The following is a 25,177-nucleotide window of genomic DNA, read 5'->3' on the forward strand; positions in this document are numbered from 1 at the left end:
TGATGGGAAATTCGATGCTTTATACGAATCCGATAATAGTTTTTGCATATTTTCAAAATTTTTATATTTTTGGTGTAACAAAAGTAAAAAACGACGTTCGGGGCAAAGTCGACACGCTGTTTTATTGGCTCCCAATAATAAACGATGCTTGTGATGCAGCTATATGGCCCATGACAAATGTGTGCGCACGTGTAATCGCGAATTTACTTGCATAAATTGTTTTTCAGACATGAGTTTAGATGAAAATAATTGAATGTTCAACAATTTTTGTTCTCATTATTTCCAATGATTGTTTTACTTAATTCCAAATTTTTGTACTTTCTAAATACACGATAAACAAATGTATATTTAGTTTCAGACAATAAAAAATAAGTTTCAGATCAAATTGTGTCGATCAGGCAAAGTGTCGAGTTTACCCCGGCATTTTTCAATTTGAAAATTTGTCTTCGCGTCACTTTTCCTTTCCTGGGGGCAAAACTAAGCGACGTACAGCAAAATTTCCTTAAGCAATTTTGTACCTGAAGGAACGCTCTTTAAATGTGTACCATTAAATTTGCTTGAAAATTTTAATTAATTGTTGAAAATTGCCTTTGAAAAAATTGTGTCGAGTTTGCCCCGGTCTTCCCTATTAATAGTTCGGTAATTATTTGATTGGTAGTCTAAGATTAATTATACCAGACAAAACTTTAGAGCTAAGTTTTTAACTTTTTAGAGCTAGATTAGGGAAAATTGTTAGAGAGCTTGTTAAAATAGAGATATTAAATGAACCCGCAGCTTGCTTGAATCTCTATTGTGTAGTAAAAGTTAATCTGCGCTTTGAAAGTAAACGGCGCGCACGTCTGCTGTACTACGTTAAAGTTATACAATTCACGATAGTACAGTTTCTGTGCACATTGTACCTCAGATTACATTATACATCGAATAAGCGCGACAAGGAGCTATATTATATTAATATTCATATAATTCTTGTAAAAAAAAAACTTGGCGCTGCTAGACCTCGAAATTTAATAAAGTACTAAAATTTTTTATTAAATAAAAAAACAATAAACATAATTTAGGGAAGAATGCGACGGCAGTAAAAAAGCAGCGCCAAGTTTTTTTACAAGAAATATTTATTTTATTTTGATTAAATATTTTCATGTTGTACTGTTACCTCTTTAATTCTTTGTGATTAAAATGATTCTTTGTAATATTATAATTTTGTTAAGGAGAATTAAAGCTACTACCACTTGGATTGGAATAGGAAGACCCTTGAATGGGAACACAAAGATATGAACCATATGGATTTTTTAAAAATAGTTGCATAACAATTATTTTTCAAAGCAATATATGTATATATTCTCTTTGCAATTGGCGCAATTTAAAGGTTTCACATCTTTTTTTGAAATACATGTCACTTGGGTTGAGTTAGGTAACGCAATTTTGTGATATAATAATTTTGTTAAGGAGATTCATATAACGTTAATATTTATCAAGCGGGTTAAAGCGTGGTTAGACTTACAATTAATTTACACGATCAATTATGTCAATTAATTTAGGAAAATTATCACGTAAAATAAGAGATCACATAAGATAATAACATTTATATAATTATGTAAAAATCTAACAAAAAGAACAATAAGAAATATATATATATATAAAGAAGGTTTATAATTTACTTATTTATTTTAAGAAACACTACTATTGAAGTTTTCCAAGTAAACTTTACAATAAAAAAATACACATCTATGTATTTGTGTATTTTACACACAAGTACTTACCAACTTATTTAAAACATTTCCGTCAATACCGTACTTTCCAATACCATAAACTCCAATTACATCGATCGATCGTTCTGTGTAAAGCGTGCTAATAAATATATATGTACCTTAGAGGTAAAGAATTATATCTCCATTATTATGAATTTAGAGAAAACAAAGTTTAAAGTTTTAAATAGGGAAATAATTATATGATTAAACGAACTTACCTGTAAGTGAAGTTCTATCATAATTGTATGAAGCGCCTCTTCCGAAGAGATCAGTATGTAGTGCTTCCACTATGCACCGATGTCGCCACAATCTTTTCAGTTAAAGTTTTCCGTTCCGGTCCGTGTCTCTAGCGTTCCCTAGCTCATTTATTCAAAGTGCTGCCGTAACTACCAGGGTTTTTAATGCGTACAGCATTAAAAAAGAGGGAAAATTCTATTGGGTGGGTCTGATCTCTTCGGAAGAGGCGCTTCATACAATTATGATAGAACTTCACTTACAGGTAAGTTCGTTTAATCATATAATTGTATTGCGCGCCTCTTCCTCGAGATCAGTATGTAGTTATTTAAAGTGTGTTACGGCAGAGATTCAGTGTCTCAGAATTTTTTATACCTGTTTATTTTTATTCGATTAAGAACATTTAGAGAAAAAAAAATAATAGCCAACATTTATGACACGCAGTGTTAATCATTGACTCTATCTAGAATAGCCTTTGCATAAGTTCCTTTATCTGTAATAATATTCCTGTCGTAAAATCTGGCGAAGGTACCAGATCTCTCCGTCCATCCCGCGGCTCCTTTAATTGCGTCTATGTTGACACCACTTCTTTTCGCTGTGGATGTTGACGCATGACGAGTACTATATGCATCGAATATATCTGTATCCACTCCGCTTTCCTTAAGGGTCTTTTTTATCCACCTACTCAAGGTCTGGCTGGATACACTTTTATGTGGTTTCTTAAGTGCTACAAATAATCGAGTTTCTGTTCCTCGCAAATCCTTTGTTCTGCTTAAATACATTTCTAATGTCGAAGCCGCACAGACGTCAGTGTTTTCCTTATAGAAGGGGATAATCAAAGTCGGTTGCTTCTTATTCATCTTTGACGTCTTTAATCTGTCCGGAATCTTAATCTCTATCAAGCCCGTAGATCTCCGTACATTTCGGGTGTCAATCGACGCGAGTGTCTGCATGCGCTGTGCTGTGACTAAGGCTAACAATGTTACCAACTTATACGTGAGTTTCTCCAACGTAATCGCATCGTTCGGTCCCCATTGCAAAAGGTGATTTAAAACGATTTGTGGGTCCCACGTCGACTCGTATTTTGGCCTTCCCGGTCGAAGTCTCGTAATGCCTTTAAATAGTCTCCGTATTTGAGGATCTTCACCCAATTTTGGACCAAGCAACAGAGCGATCGCTGATCGGCAGCTATTCAGCGTACCATAAGAAGCCCCTCTTTTGAACTCTGCCATCAGGAATTTTATTACTTGTGATGCGTCGCATCTGTATGGCTCGATGGCATTTTGACGGCAAAAGGACCACCACTTCTTTAAGCAGCTATCGTATTGTTTAAGCGATGACTCCGACAGTGAGGATAACATGACCGTAAGCGCTTCTTCGGGTACATTTTTCTTTTTTAGCGCTCCGCAGATAGCACTCCGGCAACCAGGGTAATCCTCTTCCAGATCGGGTGTGGCTGCCTGTTCAAAGAACGTAACAAGTTCAAATGTGGTTTAAAATAAATTGGTTCGCCATCCAGCATGGCAGTGAAGACAGGAAACCAAACCTGAGCTGGCCAATGTGGCACCACAACTATACCTCTAGCGCCGTCGTCTTGGATCTTTCTTAATACTCGTAAAATTATTGCGAACGGCGGAAAGGCATAAAAAAAATATTGGCTCCAATCTATCGTGAATGCATCAACTGCGATTGAACCAGGATCCCTTGACCAAGAAACATAGCGTTCACATTTTGTATTTGTCCTTGTCGCAAATAAATCTATCTCGGGCTTGCCAAACCTATTTTTTATACTTTTGAAGGCTGAATATGACAAGGCAAATTCTGTCTCCGGTTCAAGACGTCTAGATTCGAAATCGGCTTTAGCATTATCTCGAGATGAAATGTAGGATGCAAAGATCCAAATGTTTCTTTTTTCGCACCAATTCCAAATCTCTTTCGCCAATCTACTCAATATTGGAAACTGAATACCGCCCATCTTGTTTATGTAAGCGATGGCGGTAGTGTTATCGATTCGTAATAACACATCACCGCCTCTCAGATTCTCCGCAAAACATTTCAAGGCAAAGAAGGCCGACAATAATTCTAAATAATTGATATGATAAGCTTGTTCTTCTTGGCTCCAATGGCCGTGTGTTCGATTACCATTACAATACGCGCCCCATCCTGATCGCGATGCGTCTGAGAAAATTTCTAAACCTGCTCTAAATTGTTTAATCGAACGTGTAGCTTTCTTAATGTTTGTCTTCCACCACTCGAATTCAGTCTGCAAGTCGTTACTGAGTGACATGCGTGCTTCAAAATTTCCGTTATTCCTCCTGAGTGCTAGGAATTCTGCTCTTTCAAAGTCTTTCATGTGGACCCAACCATACTTTAATGCTATGCAACTCGAACCTAAAGTGCCTACCAATCCCGCGAACTCTCGGATAGTACAACATCTTATTTTACTAAATTTCTCAATTTTATCTATTGTTTTTTCCCTTTTTTCTTCTGGAAGCTCGATACTCATCGTTTCAGAGTTGTAATTGAAACCGAGAAATCTACATTTTTTAGAGGGGATTACTTGGCTTTTCTTGTCATTGATGATAAATCCTAATTTCTCAAATAATTGCCTGGTCATCTGAACATTCCTTAAACATTCTGCATATGAATTCCCTAATAATAATAAGTCGTCCAAGTATACTACTGATAAATATCCGCGCTCTCTAAGATACAATACGATCGGTTTTAACAACTTGGTGAACGTGTATGGAGCTCTATTAAGTCCAAACGGCAAACAGGTGAATTCGTACAATTTTCCTTCAAAAATAAATCGTAAAAACTTTCGATCAGATTTTGTGACGGGAATTAGGTAATATGCATCCTTCAAATCAATAGACGCCATAAAGCAACCACGAGTCAAAATTTGCCTTGCCGTTTTTCCATCTTCTAACTTAAAATGTTCCGTCTTTATAAATTCATTTAACCGTTTTAAATTAAGGATAAGACGATGTGATCCATCAGGTTTCGGTACTAGAAAAATCTTAGAAATAAATTGTTTTGGCTCCGGCTGGCAAACCTGTACTACACCTTTTTCTATCAAGGTTCCGATTTGTTCTCTGATTAAATATACTTCCTGTTTTGACCAACGAGGTTCGGTAGGTGGAGTCTGTTGACGTACCTCCGATGTAAAGGGTATAGTGTATCCTGTAACCCAGCTCAGTATGGTCTCGTCTGAAGTCACCTCAGACCAGTTGTGCTTAAAGTGAGCCAATCTACCTGCAAGTTTACCTACGTTTAGCTGCTCTTCTTCGCATTCGTCTGCTCCTGCTTTTGGTAATGGCTCCTCCCTCGAGAAGTGGACTTGTTGTCCCGACTGTAATTGCTCCGACTGTAATTCTGTCTGTACCCGCCCCTCCTCGAATGGATGTTTGACTTGTAATAGCCCTGGTGAGGCGGGCCCTTCGAGTTTTTTGGGTACTTTCCTTTGTCAGACGATTGTTTAAACGACGGTTTTAGATCCTTCGTAGATTGCTGCAAAACTTTTGCAGCCTTTATCTTCTCGCTCAGCTCTTTTCCAAATAGCCACTCGTCGGATGATAAATCTTTCAGCGTATCTTTAAAGGGTGCTTTGATATTTTTTAGAATCAAACTCCTCCGAATCGATGTTTCATCGTGTTGCAAATCAGCTAGCAGTTTTGCGACGCCCGTAAGAGGTTCCAAGAATTTCTTCTTATCGACCAGATTGGATTTTAACAACAATTCTATGGTTTTTCCGACACCGGCGAGCGAAGCAGCGATCTTTTCCTGTTTTTCAACAATCCGTTCGTCTCTTTTTTGGATTGTACTATCCAAGGCTGCCTTAACCTCCAAATTTAATTTTGGCGGATCCATTAAAACGCAATTTTCTGGAGGTGGAAACTTTTTCAAGGATGTCTTTCGATCCTCCGCCGGTAACCCTTTTTCGATAATTTCGCACCAAATCGCTGCCAGATGGCTATGTACTGCTGGTGCTAACACTCGCTCGGGCCTGATACGTTCTCCAAATACTTCCAGAACATCAGCTTCTAGTTCATCTTCTTGAACTTCCGACGGTATAGCCTCTGCAGGAGGTCTTGTATCGCTTGCGAGCTTGTCATTGCTGCCAGTTACGACTGCCGGGGCGTCCTCGCTATCTCTCGTTATCTCCGTGGCGGTTTGTATATCTGGCTGTGCAACGTTGTCGTTGGACTTATTTCCACCTACTGGTTCAGGCGAACTAGAGCTTGAAGTACGTGAGCCACGCACATTGTCTAGGGACTTACTCCTTGAGTTCTTTCTACGATCCGTAGACGCATGTTCACGCCTATAGTTACTATAGGCACTGTGTTTCGAATACTTATCATCATGATAATACTCGTTTCTGTCTCGATCCTCCTGTTCGCTACTGTAACTGCCACGGTACTGACGTCTATAACGCCCTTTTGAATCGTAACGATCATAGTCGTGGTAGTCTCTCCTGTGAGATCGACTACGCGATCTGCTTGATGATGACTGCCTTCTCGAAACGTGTCTTTCGTTACCTGTTACGGTGAAAAGAAGGGGATAAAATCATCAAAAATAAAAAGAAACTAGCATAGTCTCTTATTTATTTATTTCTTTTTACATATATATAGATATTTATATCCGTGAGGGTTATTTGCTGTCACGAGTCGGTTGTACCGCAGCGTGAAGCGATGTATTGCCTTTTCTCATCTGGCGTTTATTTCTCGTAATCGTTGGACGCTTACGAGATGAGCCACGTACAAATTTACTTACGATATGTACGAGATCCGGTACGAGGTTAAGTATCCTATTGATACGTCCGGAATTAAGTACGGGATTAGCGGGATTATGTGCCATACGATGTTGAACATCGATGACACACATCTTTTGGTTTATTGGTTGGACCAAAAAAACCATTCCCTTTTCCTTGGCACAACGATATGCGTACCGTCATGGCCGTCTGAAAGTACGAGCGAGGCCGCCTTTTTTAAGACTTAACCTTTGATGTATACTTACAGCGCTCGTTTTCTCTCTGTTGTAGAATCTGTTCTTCCAACCATTCTACCCGCTTCTGTAACTTTCTTTCACGATTCTCGTCGTCCGACGAGCGATGTCTGTGTTTTCTTTTTCCCATTTCGTGCAATTTCTGCATAGACCGTGTGACGTGATCGGCACAAAGAAGAAGAATGAGCTAGGGAACGCTAGAGACACGGACCGGAACGGAAAACTTTAACTGAAAAGATTGTGGCGACATCGGTGCATAGTGGAAGCACTACATACTGATCTCGAGGAAGAGGCGCGCAATACAATAAATTTTTTTAGATATAAAATAAAAGTAGCGCTTTGATTTATTAAGTTTTTAATAAAGTAATTTAACTGACATGTTTAATAATAGAACTGCTAATAACACACGCTGTACCTGGTTAAAAAATTAGGCACTATAAAAATTTTCAATACAACTTTTTCTAAACATTGCCATGTATCTTAGGAATTAGTAATAATAGACATAAGACGCTTTAGCATTATACAATTTAAATTGTTATATTAAAAAATGTATTAAGGATGTTCTACTTATATCTTAAAAAACAGTGAGAAGTCGATAAAAATTTGTGAGATTGTTCTTTTAGTCTTCCTGATGTGCTGCAAAAAAGTTGAAACGAATCCACTAAACGGTTGCTGAGTTGTAACGATTTTAAGGATGTATTGGAGGTATTTCAAATATATTCAAAAATGGCTGAAATTTTGAGATGTTTCTTTTAAATTAAATTAAAAATTCTCTGTAAGTGTATTTCAATTTAAAGTTGATGAAATTAACATAATCCCTTAATATGGAGAATCGACATTTTTGCGGTAAATATAAATAAAAACAGTAAGATATTTCTAAAACTTTTTTTATATGTAAAACATACATCATTAATATTGTATTTTAAGTTTCAAAACTTTTTGCTTAAATTTTTTTATTTTTTAATTGTTTAAACAATACTAATTATTTAAATGACAAAAAATCATACTCAAACTGTTAACGGTAATCCTTTCTAACATATAAAAAATTTTGAGTTGTTTGACATACATGCAAAGTCTTCATTTTAGTAATTTTTTATTGAATAAAGCTAACTTTTGGCAGGGATTGTATAGGCAGAACATCCCTTAACTCCATTTTGACAAAAACTGGTGATACGATTCTTTACCTCTAAGGTATTGATATATTCTCGATTAAATATCATGTTTGTATCTAAAAGTCTCGATTAAACTTACCAATTAATCCGAGGAAGAAAGTCAAGGTGTAGATTACCACAACAGGCGCCAGTTCCCCCCAATCGAAAAGATTGAAGGAATCGTTGATGTCGTAATCAGGAAAATCCGTCATATTGGTGCTATTCGACTGGACGTCGTCCACTAACTCGTCGATGACCGGCATCACGGTGAGATTGTCGAGGACCATTTTCGTTGAAAATTATGTATCGTACTCGCGAACTCGTATACTCGTTATCACGACGCGGCTTCACGTCTTACTAGGGTTGCCACATTTTAAAAGATAATGCACGGTAACGCATTACACGCACACGTAATCGAAAGAATGGAGCCGAGTAAAAGAATCTATTTTTTAATTTATGTTTGTCGTAACTCCTTGCACACTTCTATATAAAATTGGACTTTTTATTTCGAAAGGAACGTAGACGCATGACAGGTATGTACAAAGTTGTGGAACCGCTTAATGAAAAGTAGGACATACGGCGACCCTAAGTTTTACGCGCGATAGAGCTTTCACCGAGCTTCCTGCTACTGTCCAAGTAGCCACACGAATTGTTTCGCCTGAGTTTCCTTGTTCTCATCCTAGCACGATTCGTCGTCGCTGAAAAAAAAGCAAAAATCATCAGTTCGCAATGAGCATAATATTTTGCTTCTGTTTGATCAAAGACGCTCATATAAACTTTTACAAATCTTATCTCTTAATAATAAGATCATCCATCTTATTATTATTTGGAGAATTTGTTGCAAAAGCTTACCAAGACATACATTACCGTTTAAAAGTTTGGAAGCACTATACTTTTTTGAAAAAAAAAAACAGTGGTGCTAATACTTCCAAAGAAAAATATCATATAAGAAACTTTACTATCTGTTTTAATTATTCAACACAGTAATATTTGTTTCTAATCATTTTCCAAGCGAAGTATTGTATTTAAAGAATTTTACCGAGTGAATACTATGCCATTGTTCTGTTAGGAAGAGAGAACAAGTTTTTATAGTTTGAGAAAAATATAATAAATATAAAAATAATTATTATTATATTTTACTCAAATCATGATTTGACATTTTTCTTTGGAAGTATTAGCATCACTGTTTTGTTTTTCTTAAAAAAGTAGTGCTTCCAAACTTTTGAACGATAGTGTAGGTGTAGATATAGAAAAATGTCCTGTACAATTGTTGAAAAATGTTATTAAAAAAAAAATTAATTGGGAAATATTGAAAGAAATACATAAAACGCTAAATTTCTTTCGTTTAATTTTCTGAAACCGAGAAATCTTGTAGAAGTGAATTTGACGTAAATGTCCAATTGTCAGCTGCAATAAAATCCCATTTACAAATGCTAAAGGAAGACTTTGTGCCAGAGGTACCCTTTACAGATTTACCCCTATAGAGAGAAGGGCGCTATCAATAAAGATCAGCGGCAATTGTGTTCCTGGGAAAGGGAATTATTCGTTTCGCCCACCAGCACGATAAACGGTCCCTTTAACGAAACTTCAGCTTTAGCTCGACGCGCGACGTATCTGATGGGGACCAAGTTCCTGACGGCACTACCTTAAATGGTAAACGTATCGCGTTTCGCACGCAGGCGAACTAATGATTGTCTTCCGATCGATAATCGATGTATGCCGTTCGATTCGTCATAAACGCAGCGAGATGCAACCGCTAAAACGTACCGCGATCACGTATGTTTACGCGCATAATTTCTGAAAGACAATCAAACAGAAACATATTTGCAATATTAACATCGAAAGTACACTTCGAAGAGAAGATATTTATTCCGCGGACGATCATGATTAAATTGTCCGTAAATTTCAACTTTTATACGAAAACAGAACTAAATGCTAAAGAGAAAGAAAAAAAATAATAAAACCGAGATTGAGGGAACTAAAAATATTACATTTAGATTATATGTAATAAATATCTTGAAATCGCTATTGTGTGTCGCATTCAACTCCGGTTTCCTTTTGGACCATGAATTCAGAAACGTATAACAATACGAAAAATTTTCAATCTTGAACTCATTGAAGGAATAATTTATATCAGGAGGAAAAGCTTTTAATCACAGATTTTATTCGAAAAAACCTTCAATAAGTTTCCATTCTGCAGCCACCAAAATTCCAAGCGTTTAATTAGCGCTCTGATACGAATTATTATTTTATACCTTTCTACTTGATCTTTACATATTACAAGAAACGTTAATGGATCTCGAAAATGACGTGAAAATGAAATTGACTGTTCCCATGTTGCAGTTTTGCTTGCTTTACTTGCGCGTGTGCACCAACATCCGTACATCCATGCAAAACGTACAAAACCTATACCTGAGATATTGCCCGCGAAGTAAGACCGATTGCTAAAGTACTCTCAAGTGACGCTTCAATAAATATCACATTTCGTTTAACAGCGCGACCGCATCTCACGTCGAAACCCTCAAATAGAATAGTTCGCGTGCTTTAAATACAGCTTCGCACGTAATAAACGTGCGCGTCAGGAAAACCACGTAAACTGCGTGGTTTTCCTGGCGCGAATGTTTCCAATTCACTATGCTCGACATTGTGCATCGAACCCCGCTTACAGAGAAGCTTACTTGAACGCGATCGAATGAAGAATTGTGTCGCGATCGCTGGGATATTGAAAGGTAGTGCCAAACATCGTCCATTTCCGCTTTTGAAACCATGCATCATATTTGCTAATAATACTAAATAACATTTTATATGGCGTATTATTAACTCATGCAGTATTTTGCTTACGGAACAGTATTTTCTTTTGTAACAACCGCGTATATAGAGAGGAAAATTGTTCGTTTTATTATTACATATAAATTTGCAACCGCGAATCAATAACATCAAATGTATTTCATTAAAATACGTGATATTATCTTCGATATTGTAAAAACAGATATTTTTCCAAATAATTGCAAGAAAAAGTAACATTTTCTATACCCAAAAAAACAACAAGATAAGCTCTCCAAATATACATTTAATTTAATAAATACAAAAAAATAAAAGGCAAATGAGAGCAAACGCCGGTGGTGAAGCGAAAAATAAATTACAAATGACGTACATACGTTTCGATCTTTGGTTCAGACCCTATTCAGTGTCGCATAAATAAAATAAATTAGAAATGTAGATAAGAGAATAGTTTTGTCAATAAATACAATAAAATAACATTTTTTAATATTTTATAGACGCGTATAATTTTTATATCCACATATAGTTAGAAAAGAATTAATAACTATCAAATACATATTAAATAGCAATCAATGAGTTATAATATATAGTCATATTAAAGAAAGACAAAAGAATAAAAGGTTTTTAAATTATGGTAGATATTAATCAGAATAGCTCGCATAAAATTCTTGGTGGTACATGTTGTCCCACAACTACCATAATTTCAGGGTAAATTTTAAGAAAAAATTCTCTCCGTGCAAGGTACTTCTGTCTGCCTTACAAAAAAACTATAAAAAATTCCTAAATTTTCTGCGCAACTTCGGACCGGTCTTAAAATTTTTATAATACTCCCCAGAATATTCTTTATAAATTTCAAAAAAATAGAAAATGGGGTTTTTGAGATAATGAAATTTTTTTGTGTTTTTCTACTCTATTTAACAATATTATTATAAAAATTTTAAGTAATTTTTTTAAAAAATATGATTGAAATAACGTATTTTATGTTGAATAAATTTTTTTCTTAGACGTTGTCTAATAGGCGAAAAAATTCATTGAAAATCTTGCAGTCCTCATTTTGCGCAGGCTCTATTTCAGAAATGCTACATTTATTATAGAAACGCTCTTACATGGATATAGTACTCGTAAAGACCTGCTAAAAAACGAGCCGCCATCAAAAATAAAAAGGTCGAGGTTTGACCCCTCGCGAATTGGCGTGGAATGCCCCATATATATATATATATATATATATATATATATATTGCTGGAGATTAATTATATACATATAAATAATTTAATACTGGAACTAGCACACGATATTTTTGATGTGGAAACATTGACTGTCGTTAAATTTGAAAATGTGCTCACTCTGACACATTATTGACTTGTGACTATTTGCAGAACACCTGCTGTTCTATTCTCTTTTATATGTCATATTTAATTTTAGGCAACATGTGCAAAATGTGCTACATACGTGATTGGGTTTTTGTGCTTAAATAATGCGATCAGAATTTTTTATTTTATGATCACATAGGGGAGACCGGGGCTAAACCGCCAACGGGGTTGAACCGCCAAATCAAATATCTCGGAACCTGTATATTATGCGAACTCGCTATTAACATTGTAAATGCTGCTTATGGTACCCATGTGACCAACGGAGTTTCGGCAGGTTACCTGCCGTGTTATGATTTTTACGAGGGCAAACGTGTTTTCGGAAGGTGAAAGTGAAATTTTCTGCGCGTGGAAATATTGTAATATCTGCAATAATGTTTGCTCTCCAAATCTCGAGGTACGTGATTATAAAGAGTAATGCATGCTGAACACGAATCCGGTGTAGTTTTTTCATTATCGTTGATGTCTAATATTTCGTGAGCGATCAAACCTGAAACTTATGTTTGGGGCTTATCCGCCAGTAAGCACCCGGGGCTGGTCCGCCAGTCTCGTCACTGTGGCGCGCCGGGCGCACGACTTCAGCTCACGGCGATTTCAGGTTAGGTTTCCCTCGAGCGTGATTCTGTCTTCCCTTGCACGTGCGTCAGTTTGTGTAGGAGGGAAATGGTACGCACGTATCGTCGCAAAACGGTGTTTTGGCCAACCGAAAAGATGGCGGACCGTTGTTTTCGAGATTGCTCACGCTCACGGCACGTCGGCGAGGTACGGCGAGGCACGGCACGGCTCTGAGATCCCGCGATTTCCGCGCGAGAGTTGACATGCCGCGCGCGCGGTAGATCGTCCCGACTCCCGGCCGCGGTAAATCGTCGTTGTTGGTCGTTGTGTCAGTGACAGTCGCGCGTGCGACCGCATCGTCCAGCGTTCGCCGCATCGTCTCGGCGTCATTGTCGCCGCCGTTGTAGTGGTGGTGGTGTCGGTGGTGGTCATCGTCGTCGTCGTCGTCGTCGTCATCGTCGTCGTGGTCGTGGCCGTTGTCGTGGTGGTGGTCGTGGCCGTCGTCGTCGTGGTGGTCGTGGCCGTCGTCGTCGTGGTGGTCATGGCCGTCGTCGTCGTCGTCGTCGGCGCGTCGAGGAATCGGCGCGAGGACGCCGTCGAGTCGGTAAAATGGTCGCGCTCCACCGCGAGCTTTTCTAACCCCCCTGTCGCTATTTATCGCTCCCCCGCGAGAAACGCTGCTTGGTTAGGTTGCTCGAGGGTCCGCGCTGATCCTATGGCACCGGAACGCCGTCACGCGTATTCCCCGTGGTTGCCCGCGTTGACAATGTGACGTGCCGTTGGGGAGTTTACGATTTGGTTAACCTCTGTATTCACGTGCCTAAATTGTTTTATGGAATAGGTAAAACAATTATTTTTTAATAATGTTTTGCATAAAAATTTTAAATAAATTTTTATATTTTTCTCTTAAAAAACAATTATTAAAATATATCCTATCATTTTTCAGGATTAGTTGTACGTATATGTATTGAAAATGCAGTGTGGCGGATTAGCCCCGGGGGGGTGGCGGTTCAACCCCGGCATTTTTGAGATTTCAATTTTTCCACCGTTGTCGTTTTTGCTCTATACCGGTTAAACAAAGCAACATAGATAAAAATTTCCTATATAAATTTTGTAGCTAAAGGTTCACTCTTTACAGTGGTATACCACGTTTAACTAAAATTATTTATTTTGTTGTTAAAAATCGGCACCGAAAAAAAATGGCGGTTTAGCCCCGGTCTCCCCTACGATAATTCATGATAATAAGGCATACAAAGATCGAAAAAAATGGTGAATAAGCAGAAAATCACATATTGAAAAAAATGATACATTTCTATAATCATTATTTTTAAGGCAATTCTTTAATTTTAGCATAAAATAGTTTTATTTAAAAAATGGTGAATATAAGGTATAAAAGTCTTAAATGAATTTTTCTTAAAATGCAATTTTTATTTGCATCCGCTTCATCCAGCTCTTTTTTCTGCAATTGAGAACAATTTTCCTTGTCAATTCTGAAAAATATTAAATATTATAAAAGGTTGAAATATTTAGTGAAACAAAATATTGAATTAAAAATATACGATAGCTTTTTTCTAAAGATTTAAAATATACAATACGAAATATTAAATTAAAAATATACAATAGCTTTTTTCCAAAGGTTTTTATGTATGACAGCACTTTTTATAGATATGTACAACAATGTTCCGACAGACGCATGTACTTGACGCCTTTTTTGTATCTTTTGTTAAAAAGATAAGTTTTTATAGATATAAATACCTTTACGCAGAATTCTGCTTTTGCGGGGTCATTTCTTGGTATACTGCAGAAGTCGTATTGCACGCTATTTGCATATTACAGTAAAATGTTCGCGCAGCTGACAGTCGTATGCGGAAAAAATTGTTGAGATATTTTATTTAGAGTTTATGCCATGCTTAGATGCTATGTGATAAATGGATGTCATGCTTAATATTTAACAATTTACAAATCTCGCTTTTGGGTTGACAATGTCATGAATCAATTTACATATTCGCTCCAATCCAATGTATAAAATATCTCATCTAGTTCAAATCGGGAAATATTTTATTTATTCTTTTTTATTATGTGAAAAACAGAATATCTTTTTGCGCGTCGGAATATCTTTTTCGCGAGCCATTAGAGAATGTACAGTTATTCAATTGATTGGAGAATGCAGCTTGGCGTGGGCGGGTATGGGCTTTCTGTTGAACTTCGCTTGCGTTATTCCGTCACGTTTCCCGCAGCCGCGGGAAATAAAACCGTGCAACGCGGGACCAGAAGGGCTTAATTCGAGCGCCGGTCGCGGAAAGCTTTAAAATTGAATTTGGTAGAACGGTGGTAGTTGACGCAGTTAATGTACCCGCTGATGTAGCGCGGGATATCCCGTGAGTCCGTACGCTTCCCGTCGACCACATACCTACTTTGCGGTGAATTCAATTTTTCCTTAACAGAAATTCTGCCCACACAAGTTCTTCTTCAATAATCAAATTTACTTGTCTCTCGCCTCTATCAATATCAAAGGAAAACTATACTCGAATAGGTTTTTCTTATACCGATATCAAGACCGGAGAAGAAGTCAAGAGGAGTTCTCACCTCCCGAGTTTTTTTTCTGTAGATGATCGCACGTACTTGCGAAATGCTCTACACATACACATAGATTGAAAATTGCAGTTGCGGATTGCGAAGACCGCGCAAAAACCATTTGTACGGTGTTTGGTTTTATCCGCGGGTTTTTTTATATATCATTAGCGAGCTCCGTTAAACGTGCCTCGAGACTGCAGGTTAATTCGACGTCCACTACGTTATTATGCCCAAATGATTTTTCTCTCGTTTTTCTTTCGTATAATATCGCTCGCTTGGGAAATACATTACGGACGCGGCCGCAATGTATTTGCGATCCAAAGCTGCAGTGCCGCCGCTCTTCGCTGTATTTGATAATTCGATTTTCTCCGTCGGAAATGGAATCTCAGCTTCTCGTCAGATATGCCAACGGTCTTCCGAGAAGCTGTCAAATAGCGACCTTAAGCAATATAGCTATATCGTCGTAGTAAATAAAAAATATTAATATCTATTACATTAAAATATAAAATATGTTTGAATAATTTGGTAATTGTGTACATGGAGGGGGTCACCTTGGATGACCTTGATATTTTAGTATGTTGTCAAGGTCACCCTCTTGAGTGACCTTCATAAGGTTTCAGCCCGCGCTCGTTGTTTATTCAAAAGTTATTAACAAAAAAACAGGCACAGTAACAACTGTGCCGCAAACAACAACTGTCACTATTTCATGTTAAAGTATTCAGCGAAGGAAAGTAGACGTAGGGCTACGTCAACTGTCTTTCGCTGAATAAAGCTATATCTAGTAAATAGCTATCTCAAATTTGTCTTGATATTAATAAAATATTTATTAGATACAGATAGATTTATTAGTTACAGTTTTTAGAATTCTTCGTGCACTTGTACGTTTACATTTTCATCTTATATATACGCGCGATAAAATTACAATAATTTACATTGTTAGCGGCACTAATCAGAATGACATATGCGAAAAGTTAGCATACCTACTCGATACCTACGATACTCGAGAAAATTACAATTATGAAACCGGAAATACGACTCTAAGTACGCACGAAGATATGAACTGTTGCTCGTGATAAATTGCTTCAGTGAATTGCGTTTGTTAAATTACAGACAAATTGTGTTTACTCACGTAATGAAGTCGTCGGACCTTAATAAAACGTCGAATAATTCGCTCTTGACCTTTCCTATTTCCTATTTTATTAGTATTTCTGGAACTATATGTAATAATAGCATCTAGATGCATAGTATTTATATAATAGTATATATCCAGATGCATATGTCTACTTATTATTTACTTTAAGTCTATTTTTCTCGTATCTATTTCTCTATTGCAAGGCTATCCATATATTCATTATAAACGGAACGAAGGACTCCGATAATTGATGATTGCAAAACGCGGAGCCGTTATTAAACATAGATTAGAGCGCAATGAATCGAAGAAAATGGTTTGTTCGACGAGAAGCGAGGAAACCAATAATGAAGAAAATGAAGGGATTGAAAAAGCGTCGCGCACAATTAACCGAACTTCCTAATACAATCAGAGAAGCGTTATCGAAAATCCCGCGACAATTCCGTTAGCGAGGCTCTGCGTGCTCGTCCCCGCCATTGGAAATAATCCACCGGTAACGAATCTCTACGTGAGAATCATTCGAAATGATCAAATTATTAGCAGAACATGTCCTTCGTCCAAAGAAACGCTTGCAATTTTTACAGATATGAAACCTATTTCATATCGGGTTACAATCGAACGGGAATATTTTCTTCCACAGAGAAGTTTATATTACATTCTCAATTTATCTAGTTATTTCATCGTTCTCTATATACTTGCAGTATTTTATTTACGTGACAACTCTGTCCGTTTCCTTACACAGGTAATGCTTTCTGTCTCGCTAAGTCATCAAAAATCCACCTAACATGGATTGAAACATTTAGTATCCTTTTTTAATTAATTTTTTAAATAATTAGAGCGCGTGCCATTGTTCATTTTCTAATGCCATGCATTTTTTCATGCATAAAATACAGTGAGAAAAACTTAATTTTAAATTTATCATTTAGAATCATTTCATAATTATTTCGTTTGACAATAGAGATTTCTGCGTAAATGAACTAATGTAATCGCACGTGTGCACAGATTGATGTTTCGCCGCGATAACGGCGAATGTCGTCGTTGATTAAACGGCGCGAATCCCATCCTGGTGACGGCGATTTTAATTTAAGGCTATCAACTGCGCACAGTAGATTGATAGATAATAGGCCAGAATTCTAAAGACTCCATATATAAAAGACTATATGGTCTTTAACATGTGTATATGTATACGCATATGTATGAGCATAACGCGGAAGGTATAATTAATTCGGCTCTCGCGAAAGTAATTCGGTTACTTCGTCTCGTCGCGTAACTTCGTGTCGGCAGACACACCAGCCCGTTATTTCGGCCACGCTGATTTCTGTCATCGAGCGGCCGTTCCGGGCCAGCTGGCAACGGGCCCGCGCCCCGTTTTACCCTTTTCCGCCACATGAATGTGGCGCAATCCGAACGGACACGTGGAGAAAAACGAGCATTTTATTTTCGTGCGCGATATTGTACGTCCGCGCCGATCGCGAAGCAGTTATTTGTCGCGACGTACGTGGGAAACGTATACGTATATACGAGGAAACACGTGGTCTTTTCACATTTTCAAATTTAGTTCCGATAAAGACACTAATCTGTCACGCGAGTGCTCGCTTCCGACATGAATATAGAAAGTTTCACAAAATCTTGAAGTTTATGAGAACGTTACGCTTTCTCATGTCTTCCTCCTCTTGTTAAGATGTAAGCGAATCTAACTTTACGAAATTCTGACGCGTAAATTTTCCTGTCGCGTATACATGGTTGACAGAAATCTTTTTATCAACTGGCAGAGCACTGCAAAATTTAAGACCTCTGACTCCTGTTAGCTGCTTCTACGTTCTTAAATATAGGTAAAAATCAATTTGTTATGCAAATATGATAATTTCAATGCTAGGATATTTTTATCCATACCACGGAAATTATCTTTTTCATGTTAGAAGTTATAACGTCAATTCTCGAATATGTAAACTAAATAATATTACTTATTTTATCGCGTTGTTCAATTTCCTTGCATTTTTTGAATCACGAATATGGATCCAGTAAGCAAGAACCATCAAGAAACATTTCAACTATATTGCATTAACATTACAACGTTGCTGCAATGTAGTTGAAATGTTTTTTTATGTTTCTCGCTTACTGAGGGCTGATGTTAACGAGAAAATCGCAACAAAAGAAAATCGCTGTAGTCTCTTTGTATAGTCGCAATTGCTATAAAGCTGATAATTCAACTGGAGGAAAGAAATCTCTATGTAAATGTCTATTTTAGCAGTTATTCGATTAATTTGCATCAGTCAACGGATACGGGATGCAGCAGCAACTTATCAAAGTCCTGCGGCGAGATAGAAAAGAAAATTAAAAAAAACTGCGACAAAAAGAGAAAAGATTTGCATGCAAATTGACCCACGCCGTCTTTCCCGCGCCCATTCAACGGTATCTCGGTTACGTTTTTCATTCCCGTGTGCCGTGCGATTTGCAATTTATGTCGCCGTTCCATGATTCCATCCTCCTCCGGCAGTAGCGGACCAGATAAGCTTCGCTCATCGCCACCTGATCGTCATTCGCGAGATACTCGGCGATAACGTCGGTGGCGTCCGTGATTTATGCCCCTAAACAAGTAGCACGTGTCGGACATAAATTTATATTTATAGGACGGACCGCGTGAACGCGGCACACTGCAGCCTCGCGTGCAAGTACCCGTAATACTTCCACCAAAGACAATCGATTCGCTTTTAATAACGGGGAAAAGGGGCAGACGCTTCAAGTGGCCGGCCACTTCGCAAAATGGTAATTTTATTGTTTCGAGAAGAGAGACCTTTAAGAGGGAGTCAATAATGTGAGAGAAAAGACGTACTTTGAATGCAAAGATACTAAAAACTCCGGGCCAGTTAGCCAGTTTGATTCACGCATTGAGAAAAAAATTTGTTAATCTGAAAAAATATTTAGTCCGATACATGCAACTAAACATGTTAGTTAGTTAACTAAACATTAGTTGTTTCAACAATTATTAAGTTGCACTATAAAAGGTATAGTGCATTCATGTCAACCGTCAAAATTTTGTAATTAAAAAAAAAGAATTAATTAATTCAACTAATGTTTAGTTAAACTAACTAAAATGTTTAGTTGCACGTATTGGACTAAATATTTTTTCGGATGAATAAACTTTTTTTCTCAGTGCGTGTATGGGGAAAACGAGTTTTCCGATACTCGAATATCTCATTCGCTCAAGTGACTTATATTCGCCTGTTCACTGTCGATTACTCAGGATCTGGTTTCCTACCAGATTGTTTATAAATGTATCCAGCCCTAACAAGCTATATTAATATTTAATAATAAATATAAATCATCTCTAGGTACCTCATTTTTTACATTTTATCGATTATTAAATTATCATTTGTTACATTATTTTGTTAATATAAATAAAACTACGAGTAAGTCATGGAAATTATAAAAATATCGATTACTGTTGACGGTTACATATAGGTAAAACGTCAAACATGTGCTGCTCGAAAAGTTAAACGATCAGAGCTAAATAATAAATATTAAGCTCGACAAATATTAAATATGTGCTCTTCAAAGGGTTAAGCGGTGCGTTTCAATAAATACCAAGTAGATAAACATCTCGGCAATCAAGGGAACTAGACCGTTCGCCGAGAATATCTATGAATATCAAACGCCTGGGAGCAGTAGACGGAGCCGCTACTTAATCCTCCTCGCTTTGTTCGAAATTCGAGAGCACTTTAGATCTGTTTCGTAAAGTTGAAAGGGTTCTATCGCGATTATTCCGAAGCTCTCCCGCTCTCATTTAGCTCGCAGGGTTCATTGTTGTTCCTTCCGTTCGTCTTCAAGACAGTTGATTCACCTCTTGTCCCTGGCCTCTTAATAAAATGGAGCGCATTGTACCCGCTTAATGAACTCGAGAATTTCGCGTTTTTCCTCATTCCGCACTTGAGTTGTAACATCGTTCTAATTTCTTCCAACCTCTCGTTTTATTCTCAATTTCGATAATCGTCCGAAGAGACTTTTCACCTGCCGATTCGAGGATAAGCGTCGTGGTAAAAAAAAACTCGTTGCGGAAATCGTTCGAATTGGCTTAGTGGATTAAATGGATTGGATTAAGTGGTTAATAACATTTATTTAGAAGGGACACGAACTGCCGAAGTGACATGGTAAACGGGTGTGATACCCGACACATTGCGAGCTTATGCTCGACACAACGTCATGTCGCGTCAAGAATAGATCTAGCATTCAGTTGCGGAATTCCCAAGTCTTCTCGTCATATTTTAATACATTTCTCGGACCGTCTGAGCAGCGTGTAACGAAACAAAATGAAAGCGTCTCCTTAGAAATAATCTTTAACATCAATTTTATCCGACTCGTTTCATCGTAATATTTCCTACAGTAACATCGGGTAGTTATGGGCTGTTTTCTAAAAAAAAAAAAGACATGAAACCTGGGAGTAAGGACAAGGATCATATAGTGTAGCGATTCAAGTACACATCGTTACGAGAGATAACAAATCATAATAATGTTCTTACACTACCAAGTCGCTAACTTGACCATATAATAAATTCCATGGAAGTTTTGCTACTGCAATTGTATAGTCTTCAGCTTTGATACGTTTTCATTATATTATAAGTTCTCTTGATAGGAGTTATTTTAATGACATTTTCTACCCATATCTTTTTAAGATTTATTATAAAATTATAAACTGTGTTTATATCACTGTTAAATATTAAAAGATGAAATTTAAACCTACACCTTGAGTTAAAATAACATTTTTTAACTACTGCGTGTGTCGAAATGTATTATTTTAACACAAACGGCGTTATTTTAACTTCATTGGTTTAGTAAAATTAACATTGTTTTAGTTTAATTAACGACATTGAGTAGGAGCAGTGGCGACTTAATTTGACACTACTAGTTTAACAGTGATGAAAGACTTTTTATCGTAGAATTTGTATCGTATCACTATATTAAGATTAATCGAGTAGTCCGCGTTAAAAGTGTCTAAACACGACAAGAGACAAGAAGTTATATTTAAAATTAATCGAATTACACGTGCTTTATTGTGAATAAACTCATAGTACAATTGTTAATAATGTCAAACGCTAGGAAAACGACGCTAGAAAAAGATTTTAAGACGCACTAGAAAACTGCTGTAGGAGAATTTAAATAAAATATGCAACGTTCACTTGAACATGACTATGCATGACGGAAACAGTTTGTTTTGCGTTTCGAGTAACAGCGTTCAGTTACAGTCAAAACCTTGAGAAAATATACAGAGTGATTTTTTTAACGCTTAGTAATTCGTCAATGAAAATCACCATTATTACACAATATGATATTAACAGACGATAATTATCGCGAACTGCGGGAAATTCTTGCTTCAAAATAATACGGAATGAAATGTTACCTCTCTCTCAAAAATTTTCGTCTAGCTGAAAGAAAATTAATACGCAAATATTCAGTTTCCATTTTGGAAGATCGGTGTTTAATTTCACTGGGAATAAATTATTCTGTCTCGATTTTTCTCTTAATTTATTTATTTCGGTGCAGAAAATATTGACACAGTCGCGAGATTTCCATCGTTTATGAAAGATCGTGTCGACCTTTTCGCCTTCTGACTCGATCCTTTCTTTCTTCCGGTTTCTCTCGCTTTCTCTTTTTTTTTTTAATTTTTTTCCGTTCTGTCGATAGACGCGTGTGCGAGTAGGCTATTCAATGTCAATCCCATAAATAAGTGCACGAGCTTACATGGGGCACGTGATACTTGTTCGCTGATATAAATCGACTTACAGCTGTAGGTGCAATACATTCAGCAAGGCCGGCAGGAAGCGAAATTAGGGCAAACGAAGGATACTCCCCGGCGTGTCGTTTTCGATCTAGCGGTAAAGGACAGGGAGGTCTCGTTCGGAAATTGATCCTACATTAATATCATCTTATGCCATTTTCGCTGCGAGTATGCGTCGTTGCGTGCGAAATTGTTTTAAATGTATCTATAAAGAAACTCGATATGGTTTATATATAAATTTTTTAGCAGAGATTTTTTTTTAATCCGGGAATATTATTATTACCATTGATAATATTGCGTATTGCGTTTATGTCAACGATATAATTTTTATTAATTTTATGATTTTCAGAAAAGATGATTTTTATTACTAAATTAAATTTATTTAAATATTTTACTGTATCTAGCGCGCAATTGCGTGTACGCTACGCATATTTGTTTAATTCTTTTTATAACTATTTTTTACTTGTTTTTCAAATTTACTAATTTTCTTGATAAATTATTTTATTTGTTTTAAAAACTATTGGAGGAAATTTTAATTATATTACACGTTCCATGTAGTATCGAAATCTTCTTTTCTCGAAAAGAATAATTATCTTGTTAAATCATTCTTTTAGATTGTTTATTTAGAAAATGAACAGTATCTGTTCATCGTACCTTTTAACACATTTACTAATAGCAGTAAAATAAGTTTGTTGAATAAATTATCAAAAATTTCGTATCTCTTAGCAATGGCTTTAGTTGTTTGAATGAAAGAAACTTGGACTTCGTCTGCTGTGTCAGCTCGAAAGTTGTCACACTTGTGGTAGTGTATTCCTAGAGTTTGGTCCATTGTAGAGCTAAAGCCGTTTTTACTCCTCTCAAAAGTTGTCTACACGTGACAGGCAATTTTCCAAGTTATTTTAAGAATATACCGAAATCTAATCTATTAATCGTCGAAGCGTACTCCAGTCAGCGCTCTAGCCAGGAAACTCTTCCTGCGTTTCAGATAACGCTTCTTTTTTCGCGATATCTCGCAACCGTTAAAATATTGAGTTGTGCAAATAAGAGTGAGGCGTAGGTGGAGGCAGAAGCGCTCGTTCGGACGTAAAAGTACGAAGCAAAAATACAATTCGCATTTTATGCACACAATTCGCGAACCTCTCTCCGAGATCCTTCCGCGCGTATTCCATTATATTTTCCTCGGTAAATAACGACAAGAGAGAATCTCTGTCGTGGCGTGCTCAAATTCAGATTTCGCGATTCGCGCACAATGAAATTCAGCCGTCACGATTAATCTTCGATGCGTCCACCCCGAAATAGACGCGTAATACATATGTAAAATATATACACTTTTGCTACCGGTCCGCGCGACTCTGCACTTTGCCCAGAAAAATGAATTTCTCCGCGCGCGCGAGCCAAGTTTCTAAAGAGGCAAACATGTCAGGAAAGATGAACGAACGATGACCCGTTTGGCAATCAACTCGAACTACGATCAAATATTTTCCCACTGAAGAAATAGCGTTTATTAATCTTACATATCATCTTACAACGCAGAGCGTGCAAGATGCTAACAAAAAAATCTTCTTAACGGAAGAAAGATTTCGAGAAAGACTCGCTATAAAAATATCCCCAATCGAATATTATTCTTTTTTGTTACGATCGAAGAACCCCTTTAACATGTAAGAAAGCAAAAATCTGTTTTTAATCAAAAAAGACGTGATTTAATCCATTTTCGTAATCACGGACGAGAGTATTAACTTCGTTGAGAGAAGCTCGAGATGGGCGCGCGTTCGTTCCGTAACGAAGCCGATTACAGAAATTACGGCGCGAATTGTGGGAGAACTTATATATTCGCGGATGTCGATCACTTGGGAGAAATGTAGAAAAATTTTTGGAAATTTGCGAAACTGGGAATCAACAGGTATGCACGATACGAAAATTCAATAAAAGATGTACTTAACACGATAACATACCTCATCTGTCGTGAAGTACAATAGAAGAACTAAAAAAAAACTAAAAAAAACTGTAGCACTAAAAATAAAGTATCCGTAGATCTAAAGAACAGAAATTTTCACGCGGGCTTTAAAAATGTACGAGACTACGAAGATAAAAGTTCCGGAAGTGGAAGGCATGTCTTTGATCAAAAATTCATTTTGTCGAATATGATGATAAAAACTAATAATCAACACATAATGATATTATCATGACACATACCGTCATCCGTCATAAATGTTTTATTCATCATAAGCGACCGCATTATGTCATTATATATAGTTTCAGGGCACACGAAGGTCTGCTAATGATGCGCAATAAACGCAGGATATCGAGAGTCAACTCGCGTATTAATTAAAGCCGAGCGTGTCCGGTGGCCGAAACGTGGACGAGAGAAGAATTCGATTGAGAAGAACAGAGGTATGTACATACATACCTTCACTTCCGATGATCCAAGTCGCTCCGTCGCCGTCGGCGCACTGTCACTCGCCGGCCAACTTCTCGCCGTTCGCCGGCGACTTTAAAGGCGATTCGCGAATTCGCGACGACCTTCAGACCTCACCACTGTCGCGGAGAACATACAAGGGAGAATGCGATGCACTCGGGCACGGGGCAAAAGGGGTTCACTTCCGCGTGTCGCGCGAGAAAATCGGACCTAGCCGTGAGCAGGATGACACGACTCATCTAGGCGCCGATTGTAAACTGGAAACAGAGCGCGCCGCGCGAACGAACGAACTACCCGCCAAGCAGAGCGCCGGCGGACGCGGCCGAGCGCACCCGAGGAAAAGCCGCGAAAAGCCGCCGGCGCGTATCGTTCGCGCCAAAAGCGCGGGGAACTTTTCTTGTTCGTCGCGATTAGTTTTTTGCTCGAAACTTTTGCGATGCGTCG

At 37.4% G+C, this 25,177-nt stretch overlaps 2 protein-coding genes across 7 annotated transcripts in view; both read right to left on the reverse strand.

Annotated features, from left to right (window-relative positions):
- The window catches only part of LOC139775817 (QRFP-like peptide receptor), a 131,742-nt gene extending 106,770 nt beyond the window's left edge, over positions 1-24,972 (reverse strand). For all 4 annotated transcript variants that reach the window (XR_011718942.1, XM_071712109.1, XM_071712108.1 and 1 more), the window contains exons 1-2: positions 24,725-24,972; positions 8,238-8,835 (exon numbers count right to left, since the gene is read on the reverse strand). Coding sequence is in view for 3 of the 4 variants with exons in the window: in XM_071712109.1 (XP_071568210.1) it covers positions 8,238-8,424 (187 nt within the window). In the remaining variant the exon portion in view is untranslated. The remainder of the gene's footprint in view (positions 1-8,237; positions 8,836-24,724) is intronic.
- LOC139775795 (uncharacterized) lies at positions 3,312-7,138 on the reverse strand. 3 transcript variants are annotated; one of them, XM_071712069.1, is made up of 3 exons: positions 6,999-7,138; positions 5,254-6,520; positions 3,312-3,442 (listed from the first exon to the last, which is right to left on the reverse strand). In XM_071712069.1, the coding sequence occupies exons 1-2, from the start codon at positions 7,132-7,134 to the stop codon at positions 5,256-5,258; spliced, it is 1,401 nt and encodes a 466-aa protein (XP_071568170.1). In that variant the 5' UTR covers positions 7,135-7,138; the 3' UTR covers positions 3,312-3,442; positions 5,254-5,255. The 3 variants fall into 3 exon arrangements, with proteins under 3 accessions (XP_071568170.1, XP_071568171.1, XP_071568169.1); XM_071712070.1 differs by having other exon boundaries at positions 3,361-3,442; positions 5,238-6,520; XM_071712068.1 differs by lacking the exon at positions 3,312-3,442 and having other exon boundaries at positions 4,300-6,520.
- Positions 24,973-25,177: the final 205 nt, after the last annotated feature.

The sequence above is a fragment of the Temnothorax nylanderi genome, unplaced genomic scaffold (assembly GCF_030848795.1).
Source record: "Temnothorax nylanderi isolate EJ_2023f unplaced genomic scaffold, tnyl_v1.0 TNYL_tig0105_pilon, whole genome shotgun sequence".
NCBI lineage: Eukaryota > Metazoa > Arthropoda > Insecta > Hymenoptera > Formicidae > Temnothorax > Temnothorax nylanderi.

Bases quoted from the DNA above. Each gene is read 5' to 3' on its own strand.
- LOC139775795 (XM_071712069.1), bottom strand. From the start codon at position 7,134: ATGCAGAAATTGCACGAAATGGGAAAAAGAAAACACAGACATCGCTCG. The intron at 6,521-6,998 runs GTAAGTATACAT...TCACCGTAACAG, and splicing joins ACAGAGAGAAAACGAGCGCT to GTAACGAAAGACACGTTTCG.